Source organism: Aotus nancymaae, unplaced genomic scaffold (assembly GCF_030222135.1).
Source record: "Aotus nancymaae isolate 86718 unplaced genomic scaffold, 86718_ANA_hifiasm-v0.15.2.pri h1tg000021l, whole genome shotgun sequence".
Classification (NCBI taxonomy): Eukaryota; Metazoa; Chordata; class Mammalia; order Primates; family Aotidae; genus Aotus; species Aotus nancymaae.
The window spans coordinates 27,020,683-27,032,934 of record NW_026988433.1 but is presented as its reverse complement, the minus strand read 5'-3'; the positions used below and the strand labels follow the sequence as shown (position 1 = coordinate 27,032,934).

The following is a 12,252-nucleotide window of genomic DNA, read 5'->3' as shown; positions in this document are numbered from 1 at the left end:
CACGCTGAGGTGGGCTGCAGAGCCAGCAAGACGAGACACAGGATGAGAAATACAGAGATGAGGCACAGCAGAGCAAGAAAACAAAGGAAACCAGGAGACCCATATGTCAGTCACTACATAGCCATGACACCCAGCATGATGAGCTGAACTGCATCCCCAAAAAACTCAGGCATTGAAGACCTAACACCAAGTACTTCAGAATGTGGCCCGATTTGGAGACAGGGTCTTTACAGAGATATGTTAAAATGAGGTCCTTAGCATGGGCCCTAATCCAGTATGACTGGTGTTCTCATGAAAAGAGAAGAGGAAATTTGGACAAAGACACAGGCAGTGGGAAGAGGTGTGAGGACATAGTTAGAAGTCGGCCATCTACAAGCCAAGGAGAGAGGCCTCGAACAGATCCTTCCCTCAAACTCTCAAAAAGAACTGACTTTGATCTCAGGCTTCCAGACTCCAGAATTGTGAGAAAACACATTTCTGTTGCTAAGTCACCAGTCTATTGTACTTTCTCATGGCAGCACTAACTAACTAATACACTCAGCAAGTCGTTAAATCTAGAGCATCAGTTTCCACAACTGCAAAATGGGAATCCCTGGCCTGCCCACCTCACGGGTTTGCTGTGGGGATAAAATGAGACCAGATATGGGAGACCTTTGTAAACTCTGAAGAGTTCTACAGATGACAGGATGTCTAGCTTCACCTTCAGAGCTGGATCTTTGGGTCCTGCTGGGCAGGAAAGCAAAGAAAGTCATGGGATCCTTGGACTGTAGGCCCCAGTGAGAGGTGTAGGAGCTGGAATACAGCCTTGGCAATCTCCTGCTCCCAACACCCCAGGGAAGGGAGGGGAGCTGCCCTCCTCCACAGTTATTTAGTGGATGTGGGAGAAACAGAACTTGCGTGGGAGAAGGGAAAAGGGAACAGAACAGAAACTGGAGAGCTCTAAGAAATTAAAGAAGAAAAAAGGACACATGTAAAACCCTGGGAGTTTTCTGGATAAAAACAATAGCTTTTATTTGTATGATACTCTGCAGGTCACAAAACACTTGGAGGCACTGGGTTCTCATTATCCTATTTGAAGTCAGGAATGTCTTTGAGAGTCTGATGAAAGCTATGTACCCTCTCTCGGAAAAAAGTAACCCATGCACACAATACATACAACATTATACAGCAGCACTGTCCAGCAGAACTCTCCATGAGGATGAAAATGTTCTGTTGCTACACTGTCCCATATGGTAGCCACTAGCCTCATGTGACTACTGAGCACATGAAACATAGCTAGTGTGACTGAGGAACTGCATTATAAATTATTTTGTTTTAATTCTTTAATATCCACCCGTGGCTAGTGGCTTCTGTGTTGGACAGCATAGGGACATACTATTCCAAGGGATCCAAAGATCCCTGCAGCTCATCCATGACATACCCTTGTCAATGGGCCCCACGTTATGAACTATTTGTGATGACTACAGTGTCCTCACAATAACTATCTTTTTTGAGCATAGCAGATATATGTATCATGTCATTTAATCCTATTGAAAATCCCATGACAGAGCTAGAATGGTCAACCCCATTTTTCAGATGTGATTACTGAGGCACTGAGAAGCCTACCATCTTACCCCAAGTCTGGTGTCCAGGTCACAGAGGAGAGCTGGGGACTGAAACTCAAGACCTCCTGACGTGAGACCTCAAGTCTTCCCTAACTCCCTAACACCTGCCCTAAGAGTTTCACCAACTGAAGCCCAAGTTCCCTCCTGAGACCTTGATAGAAATTATTTCCATCAAGTAACCTAAAGAACTTCCATTCACACTGCTATGCATCTATAAAGTGACAAGCAAGAGCTTTCGGGACTTCTCCTTGAAACCTCCAGCTCAGTCTCTACTAAAGCCAACTTCACATTGGTAATAAAATATTCTTCCATTATGGTTTGTCTCTCTGATCTTCCCTTTGGCAGGGGGATGGTTTCCTGTTCTCCATTCATCCTGTCTGATTCCCAAGGCCAGAGAGGGCATGGTGCTGGTGAAGAAATTGAGTTTCTCCAGGTGGGACACCAGCGACCACAGACTGCCCCTCAAATAAAGAACCTGGAACCTTCATGCTAGGAATGTACTCTTTGCCTTCCTGATGAGAAGGCTCATGCTCTGGGCCAAGAAACCCCAAAACAAAGTGTTCACAGGGCACCGGACCATATGTGTCCACACCCTACAGGTCAATCCTTCACCATGGCTTATGGAGCAAAAACCCTGAGAACTTAACGAAACTCACTCCCACACTGCATTTGTATCTCTACTCACTTCTAACTTCTAGAAATTCCCCTCAGTCACCAGGCATATTCAGATTGTATCTTAGCCTGGAATTCTATTTTCCACAATTCTTCCCCCACAAAAAAATTCCTTCAAGGCCCAGCCCAAATGCCATATACCTCCATGAAAAGTTCCAACCCCCAAGCTTCCAGAACATGGTCCCAGAATATGCTGTTTACATGTCTACTGATATGGTTTGGCTGTCTCCCCACCCAAATCTCATCTTGAATTGTGGTTCCCATAATCCCTACGTGTTGTGGGAGGGACCCAGTGGGGGGTAATTTAATCATGGGGACCATTCCTCTCGTGCTGTTCTCATGATAGTGAGTGAGTTCTCATGAGAGCTATGGTTTTATAAGGGCCTTTTCCCCCTTTTGCTTGGCACTTATCCTTCCTGCCACCATGTGAAGAAGGACATGTTTATTTCCCCTTCCACAATGATTGTAAGTTTCCTGAGGCCTCCCCACCCATGTGGAACTGTGAGTCAATTTCCTTTCTATATTACCCAGTCTTGGGCAGTTCTTTTTTTTTTTTTTTAAACACAGTTTTACTCTTGTTGCCCAGGCTGGAGTGCAATGGCACAATTTCAGCTCACTGCAACCTCCACATCCCAGATTCAAGCAGTTGTCCTGCCTCCCTCCCGAGTAGCTGGGATTACAGGAATGTACCACCACACCCAGTTAATTTTTTGTATTTTTAGTAGAAATGGGGTTTCTCCACGTTGGTCAGGCAGCTCTCAAATTCTCAACCTCAGGTGATACACCTGCCTCGGCATCCCAAAGTGCTGGGATTATAGGCGTGAGCCACCTTGCCCAGTTGGGCAGCTCTTTGTAGCAGCGTGAGAACAGACTAACACATCTACATAGTACTTATTCCATTACTGCCTTGTATTGCTTCTTTTTCTTTTTGAGACAAAGTCTCACTCAGTCGCCCAGGCTGGAGTGCAACGGCAGGATCTCAGCTCACTGCAACCTCTGCCCTCCTGGGTTCAAGCTATTCTTCTTCTTCAGCCTCCCAAATAGCTGGGATTACAGGCGCATGTTACCAGATCCAGGTAAGTTCGGTGTTTTTAGTAGAGACAGAGTTTCACCATGTTGGCCAGGCTGGTCTCAAACTCCTGACCTCAAGTGATCCTCCCGCCTCAGCCTCCCAAAGTGCTGGGATTACAGGCGTGAGCCACTGTGCCCGGCCTGTATTGCTTCTTTAGTGTGGGGTCCATGTTGCTTCTTGAGTGTGGGGTCGATATCACATTCTGCTTTTAAATTTCCAATCTCATTCAACAGAGTGCTTAACGAGGAGTAGACACTCAGTAGACTAGTGGTTCTCAAACTTGTTAAAACACAGATTGCTGAGCCCCACCCAGAGAGTTTGCAATTCAGCAGGACCTGGGTAAAGCCTGAGAATCTGCATTTCTAATAATCTCAAGTGACGCTGATGCTGCTGGCCTAGGGACTTTAAGAAGCATTTTAAGAGGTGTTTGTGGAATAAATAAAAGATGGAATGCATAAACATTTCCCTAAAAAAAATCCTATCACCAAGGGCTACAAAAATGAGCCTTCAAAAGATCAGAATAAAAGATGTATATTACCAACATTTACTTCTAAATAAAAAGCAAAAATAGAAGCAGCAGAAAAAAAGAATGACAAAAGAGATCAGGGAACCAGGTGAAAAAACATATCAGAAAAATTTTAGGGTCACCGCTGGTTGTTTTCCTTTTAGCCCTACCTGATAACTTCTTATGATCAGACCAGAAATTAAAAATAAGTTCATTTTTCTTTTTTTTTCTTTTTGAGACCTAGTCTCACTCTGTCACCCAGGCTGGAGTGCAGTGGCACAATCTCAGCTCATGGTAACCTCTGTATCCTGAGCACAAGCGATTCTCATGCCTCAGCCTCCTGAGTAGCTGGGACTACAGGTGCGCAGCACTATACCTGGCTAAGTTTTGTATTTTTAGTAGAGACGGGTTTTGCCATGTTGGCAAGGCAGGTCTTGAACTCCTAACCTCAAGCCATCTGCCTACCTCGGACTCCCAAAGTACCAGGATCAAGGCATAAGCCACCGCACCTGGCAATAGGTTCATTTTTCTGGCTCAGTCATATATTTTTAAATATTCTAGGGAAACACTGACTCAATAAAACCAAAACTGGGAAATTTTCATAAGAAAATCATTAGAAATGAATGTCAAAATGATGCACAAAGAGAGTCGTGAAGCACTGTTTATATTAACCAGAAATTTGGAACAACTTAAATGTTTGGCAAAAGAAATTAGATTCAATAAATGATGATATGTCCATAAACAGAATGCTATAAGACCTTTTCAAGTGTCTTACAGGGGAATATGTATTGACACAGAAAAGAAGCACAAGACAACAAATGAAAAGCAAAACACGCTAAAAAACGGTTTACACAGCACGGTCTAACTTTGGACAAAAACCACAAATAGATACAGAGAAATAGATAAAAACAGAGATAAGGATAGGAACTATTTATCAAACTGGGAGTCAGAACAGAATTTTTTAATTTTAACATTTCTATTTCAATCATTTCTACAATAAACACAGACTGCTGTGTTATTTATTCACAGGGTCTTAAAAAATAAATGACAGTCTGTGGGTGGTTTATTCTCCCATTTCTTCTCATGAAGGACCAAAGAGTTGAACTGAAGCCTGAGCATTTGTATAAGCTTTTCCCCACCCTGCTCTTTTGCAAACACCAACACAATTCGGGCTCCATTTATAAGGCGTCTGCTGCACCAACCCCCTTTCTTGGTGCTTACTGGACCTGCTCAGGGTGAATTTCGAACTCAAAGAACCTAACCTTGAATAACTGCATAGCACCACCAAAGCGACTGGCGTTGGGGATGACATTTACAACGCATCCATTGTTATGTGGTCACCCAGCAAACTGTCATTTTTCAGAACCAGGCCTGTCTTACAGACTGGTTTTCAATAAGGTGGGTTGCTTAGCAACAGCCAAGGAAGTAAGAAGGCAGAATAAGGCATCCGCCAGAGACATTTTATGACCAAAATGAGCTGCACTCATGTGTCTGGCTGTGTTCAAGGTAACCAAGCAAGAGATAACACCCAGCTATTTTTGCATCATGAGGAAAAATACTTGGCTTCTGCCCAGAAGGGCAATTATCTCAAAGTCTTGGCAGGCCCCATGGTATGAGAAATGGTAACTGATACGGGGTGAAGAAAAAAATCACTGACCTTCATAAATACTGATGATATGAGGATGGTTGAGAGATGACATGATCTCAATCTCTCGTCTGATGTGAACCATGTCCTGTTCATCCTTAATTTTGTCCTTACGAATGGATTTTATAGCAACCTATAAAGTCAGGAAATGAAATGTTATTCAGAGAGCTAAACAGATGCAAATCAGCCATTGGGGGAGTTTGGAAAATAAATACAGATGTTACTTGTTGGCAGAACCGACAATAATCAAAACAAAGCTTGAAAATGCCCCCTGTCATGTCTTTCACATGTAGCAAAAACACCCTTTTCCTAGCAACAGAAAACATCAGGTTTTAACAGCCTGGGATTTCTGATGGTTTGTTTTGTTTGTTTGTTTGTTTGTTTGTTTGTTTCATAAAGTAGAGGCTGCTTAACACAGCCAGAGTTATTTACTCCATGAACCCTGATCCTTTGAAAAAAGAAAAAAGGCGAGTCAGTTTACAGGGCATTGATGATGAAACGTTGGTAGGTGAAATCGGTCCCACTCAGCTCCACTGTGCGGCTGCCACAGCAGTGGTTATAGAAATCATTACTGCCTGGCCAACCTCGAGGCCAGCTCTACCTCAAGCCTTGGCTTTTAAGACTCCAGGTTATGCTGTGTTTATGCAAGAGCTCAGAAGCCAATTTCTTCCTGTATCCTTCCTCTTGCCCAAGGCACCTTCAATAGCACATGGTATGACAAGAGGGCTCTTCTGGACCAGTCAGGGTGAAACAAAGGGCTGACAGCTCATCTCTCTGCCCGGCCCTATCAATTCCCAAAGCTCAGCGCCAATGTTACAAATCCAAACTGCAGAGACCTGCCAGGGCCAACACACAGAGCAATTACTCAAAAGAAACACATCAAGAAAAAGGCATGAATGGCAATAGGAACCTAATAAGGAAAAGCGAGTTTGCCAATAGATTCATCTTTGCTCATAAACAAGCTGGCTGGTAACTTAATCAGATTGGCTCTCAGTGGGCCAGAAACTACTGGAGGAAGGGAGTATCCACAGGTAACACAGAAGCCCACCAATCGATTTGCTGCTGGATCAGAAAGCCTTCCTAGTTCTCTTCCAGGCTGGTCCTTTTGTGACCTCAACTCTCACCTGTTGAGGTCAGGTAACCTTTCCTAGAGGAAAGGCAGCCAAACCATCCTTCTAAATTATAAAGGTGTAGAGTTATCTGGAGGAAAGAGAGCCCTGGTTACCAGCAGCCCACGGCCACACCTTGCCTATCTCACAGTCAACCCCAGCCAGCCTCAGCAGGGATATATTCACTTTTGGGAGCACGTGCTATCTCTGACTTGTACCAGCTCTCAACCAAGCACTGCAAATGGAAACATTTCTAAAATACATCAGTTCTTCTATGACTCAACAAGAACTGGGAAGCTGTTATGATTGTTTTTGCTATGTGCTGACCTCCCAAAAGACAGGTTCATCTAACTAACAGCTCCCTGGATTTCTCCTTTGCAGGCCTTACCCCAGTGGTGATTAAATGAGCCTTTGTGTCTTTACCTGACTCTACACATACGGGGATCTTATTCACTGCTTTTTTAAACCTCCAAACCTTAACATCATGCTTGGCATATGGTAGACCTGAGAAAACATTCAGTGTAGGCAGGTAGACAAAAAAGGAAGGAAAGACAAAGGGAAGGAGGAAAGGAGGCAAGCTGGAGGGAGGGGAGGCTTGATGTTATTAACTGATGCAAGCCCAGACCAGAGAAGTGGAAGCAGAACTGGGACAAAAAAGGGGAAACCACCCCAGTTAAATAATACTGCCCAGACAAGCATAATGGTAAGATGATCAGGAATTTCTTTAACATCTATCTACACAGGCAATGGAGGAATAGATAAACAAATATGAAACACAGGATGCCCTGCTGTAAACCCAGGGGCAGGCTCCACCTCCCTTCAACTGTGGGTGAACCCATGGCTGGATAGAAGGAGGCTGCATGGAGATGAATGAGCCTTCCAGCTTAAAGACCCCTTTTCAGCAGAGAGCCAGACTCAGAGCTACCCCAGGCCCTCACGACAGCCCCATTCAGTACCTAGCAAGAAAAACTTCCCTTCGCTTACGTCAAATGTAAAGATATGACTGGATGGCTTTATTTTATCTGAGGAAGGGCTACAATCCTGGGAGCTTGTTCTGGGAGGAAGCAGACAGTGAACACACACAGGCCGTGGAGGATGTGGGTGGCTGCTGGAACAACTCCTACATTCCTCCATAAGCTAAAGATGGGCGAGGGTAGAAACCACCCCTTTGATTATGCGGCAAGCTGAACTTGGCCTCAAGGAGTCTCCATTGTCAAGTTACAATAGGCATAAATTCTTCACCATGTAGGGTCAGAGGAGGGTAGCTACATTCTAAGGCTTAAGAAAATAAGCCCACTTGCTGATTCCCGACTAACAGCCCAGCGAGGCAGAGGGTCCCACGGTGCCATCGCCAGGGGATGCTTCCAGCTGGGTGTGAAAAGGAAAGTGCCCACATTCTCATCAAGCCTTGCTCAGCGCTGAGGAAACTAAAAGGGCTCCATAAATGTTAATAAGCATGGTGGCTGTCTCTCCACAAAAATTTCCCTTTTCCTACAATGAATCTTCCACTGAAAATGTAAAAGAGGGCGCATTCTGCTTCTCTATTTCAAAGGGGTGACAGGAAGTCAGGAGGAGACAACGCTAGAAATCACTTTCATCTGTGCACCTGCCAAGCCTGGAGAAAAGACATTCAGCTCTACTCCAGAGTGGTGGGACCCAGCCAAGGTTCAGACAGCCAGTTAATAACAAAACACGAAAACAATACTACTGCTAACAACAATGGCCAGCCTTCATTAGCCACTTAATACATGGAGCAGACACCATGCTGAATGCTTTACCAAGGATGTTTGCACCCTTCTTATTCAAGCCTCAGCTTCACACCACCCTCTCAGGAAGACCCTTCCTGATCCCTGTAGCTGATAAGGCCACCTTATGGCCACCTCCCTCTCTCTACACCCTTCCCATTTTATCTTCTTTGGGGCATTTCACACCAAATACTTTATCAGCTGCATATTCAGCCTGTTTTTGTAGCACCCAGGGAGCTAAGAATGGTTGTCACATTGAGGTTTGTTAAGAAAAAAACAAGGAAATCTGAAATGCAGCTCCTGTCTGCATTTGCAAGAGTGTCTGCTTCAGGAAAGAATACGCTGAGCCAATCCACAGACAGTATTGCATAATGCTTAGAAACAAGGCTTAAGTCCAGGCTAATACCACTCTCTAGCTGTGTGACATGGGCAAGTTACATAACCTCTCTGTGCGCCAGTTTTCTCATTCATCTGGTAGAGAAATAATAATACCTGCCTCACAGGTCCTGGTGAGGAGTACGTGTCAGGTGCTCAAGAATACGCCTGGGCCAGGGGGTAACTGCTCAATAAGCGTCAGTCTTTTTTAACCCCGAGCGAGTGTCCTGAAGGTAGAACCTTCCTTTTTCCTTTCTTCTTCAGAGCAAACTTGAATTCCTCCTGGTTCCTCAAGGGACAGTGAGTGGAGGTCTTGGGGACATGCTTCCAAAGTACATAAAGGACAAGAGCATCTCCATCCTGGGTCTTTACATTGCAACCTTGTCTGAAATCAGGAAGACCAGCTGGGCACACAGCATTATCAGCAGGGCCCCTGAGACAGGAGGATTAATAACTTGAACCCAAAAAGCAACCCCAGGACCATTTCTCCATCCGCTCCCGCGCCGTCTCCTTTGACCATTCAGCTGAACGGGCACAAACATGTTTCTACTTAGAATCAAAAGTCTGCCTCAAGATATCCACACCTCGGCCTGTATGAAATGTGACTTTTCATCCACTTGTTCTTTTTGAAAACCTACCACGTACCAGGCTACAAAGGAGGAAGGCAGCATGACTGCCCCAGCCCTCAAGGTGGGTGGTGGGTTCGGGAAGGTATGGGCAATGAGCAAAACTCACACCAGTAATTACATAATTGCCCTCGTGGCCAGGGCTACCGAAGAAATGTACAGACATGCCCAGCATTGCAGAGGAAACCTCCTCTCCAGTTTTCCTCAATTCCCGCATCTACAAAGAAACACAGAGGTAAGGAAGGGGCCCAACAGGAAGGGATTACCAAATGTCTGAAATCACATACCCTCCACCCCCAAAAATCCCATTTGTTTCTGCACAAATCAGAGAGCCTGCAAGGAGTAGGGAACTCAGGTGTTTAAGCCCAACTCACAGTACAGCCACATTCATAAACGTTCCCAAGTCTAGACGGCACCATGTGCCTCATAAACGATCTGCTTTTAAGTAAGGCCACCCTACGGCTTAATGTTTAAACCTTCTGCAGCAGCAGGTTTGGTGGAGAACCTGTGAATCCTGCTCTGCAGTGCCTGCCTGTTTAAGAGGCAAACTCAGCCCAGCCGATTCCCATCTCTGTAACATGCAACAGGCACAGCCTCCTCCTGGGAGTTGGAGGTTTTTCCTTTTTTGAATCATCACCAAAAACCACCTGCTCTGTGGTCTGCTGGGCGTCCTCTCCCACAGTGGCTGCTGTGGGTGTTCAGAGCTCGGTGACCTAGGCAGGGTTGGGGATGCAGAGTGGAAGAGTAAAAGCTCAGACTGTCACCGACTGGGTGACCTCAGGCAAGCCCGAACTTCCCAGGTCTCAGTTTCCTCATCTGTAAAATAGGGTTAGAAAAAATTCTGTTTCTTGGGGTTGTTGTGAGGAGTGGAAATGAGGTAAGTAAAGGCCCCAGCACACAATATTCACTGAATGGTAGTGATTATAAAGCACACTTAAAGGGTAATGAGCCCACGGCAAATCATATCAGAGGTCTCTCCACTCCCCTCTACCCCGACACGCATCCTTCCCCTCCCCACATTTGCACAGTGGTAAATAAAAGCAGGTTAAAATTACTATCTGGCCAGCCCCAGGGTGTCCTGGTGTCTGATGGAGAGGACGCCTGTGTAGCATAGGACCAGCCTGGGGGGCACGGTGGAGAGTAGGGGCAGGCTGAATGTTGTTGAGGCTCTAACCAAGAGCATGGCTGCCCTCCTCCTTCTGCAGCCATCTGCCTGCATGCTCATTCATTGACATAAGCTGGCCTTCGAGGAATATTCTTATAAAAAAGTGCCTCTCACACAGGAGTCACCTGTGTATCTTGTAAAAGTGCAGATTCTGAATCCATAGGTCTGGGGTGGATCCAGCCAAAAATTCTGCCTTTCCAGCAAGGTCCCAGGTGACGCCAGCTCCAGGGACCACACTTTGAGTGGCCAGGTCTTAATGCTTTGTCTTTGGCCCTGATGTCTCAACATTTTTAATCAGTGGCAATATTCTTAATAATAACAGTAACTAACATTTCTTCAGTGTTAACCATGTGCCAGCGGACCTTATCTCATTTAAGCCTACCTACAATTCCATTTTACAGATGAGAACATAGAGGCCAGGAAAGATAAATATTTCCCAAAGTTACACAGCTCGCAAAAAACAGTGGAGCTAGAATTTGAGCCCAGAGGCTGCTTATTTTTCAGGCTATTAATAAAGCTGGGATGAATAGCAAACATCACAGGTCACAGAATTTCCTGGAGGATCCCAAAGGTTCCCTAAAGCCTAGTGAGATGGACCTCCCTCCAAGCAGATGAAGTTTTACACTGTCATATGTGAGGTCCCAAAAGGAGGGACTGGAGGGCTGAGCAGCAGGGAAGAAACACAATCACATCCTAATCCCAGCAACACAAGCTGACAACTGCCCTGCCACCATTCACCAGGTGTGATCTCATACCCAGGCACGTTCCACGGGAGCTGCAGGGCTGCTCGCCTGGGAGGTGGACAGACTGTGGGGCAAGGCATAGCCCCACTAAGGCTGCACCAGTCCAAAGCTCCCAGGATCACCAAGTAGCTTTCACTCAGAAAGGCTCTGCCCCACGACAATCACCACAGTGATGCCACCCATCTCGCAAACAAAGCCCCTAATTAATTAAATGACCCCCGGCTCTTGATGGAGGGGCCTGGCCAACTCAGAACAACACCCAGCAAGTTGCTGTGATGCAATGGCCCCACGGGAACCAAGCCAGCTCTGCCTGGGGGCCCACAGGCCTCTTCTTCCCTTCCTCTTTGGCCTGTTGGTTCCTGCCTCACATGAATGTATTTCAGAAAGAAGTGGACTGGAAGCCAAGAGTTGTATCCACAGGCTCTGAGGCGAGGCACCAAAGCCAGGGGGCATGGCATGTGTAGCTAGGAGTTTTTCCTTGGAAGAGTGGCATCCCTCCATTGGCCCCCATCAGCCCTTTAATCTTGTAAGAGGTTCTGAAAATTTAATCCTCTGTAACTTGGTTCTCAAACCTCTATTTCTCAAAATTCCCCATAAAAGAGAGGATGATTCCTGTGATGATACTGATTTCTCTCCTGCCATGAAAAATGCATTCTATTTTCAGAACATAAACAACAAAGCAGATGGGTGGTTGACTGGGCCTGGGCAAGCTCCAGAGGACCTCAGAGGGCTAGGACATTTTTATCTACCAGGAAAGTCATTCCTTGGTCTCTAAGACTCACCCCACCCCTCTCCCCTTCAATGACTGAGCTACGAATGTCATTATTGCAAGTGGTGATACCACAGGGAAGTGGAATTAGTGACTAAGAAACCATCGGCAGATTTACACTCCCTGTTGGGATTTGTAAACATAGGATACAAACCATGGCTGGCGAGGCAAGAACCAAAGAAATAGTGAAAAGCCCACTAGAAAGTTCCTGAGGGGTGGCCA

General features: G+C 45.7%; 1 protein-coding gene across 1 annotated transcript in view; it reads right to left on the bottom strand.

Annotated features, from left to right (window-relative positions):
* Positions 1-12,252, bottom strand: part of NUAK1 (NUAK family kinase 1) — a 75,183-nt gene that overhangs the window by 37,268 nt on the left and 25,663 nt on the right. The window contains exon 2 of the mRNA XM_012469183.3: positions 5,511-5,631. Within this exon, the coding sequence (XP_012324606.2) occupies positions 5,511-5,631 (121 nt within the window). The remainder of the gene's footprint in view (positions 1-5,510; positions 5,632-12,252) is intronic.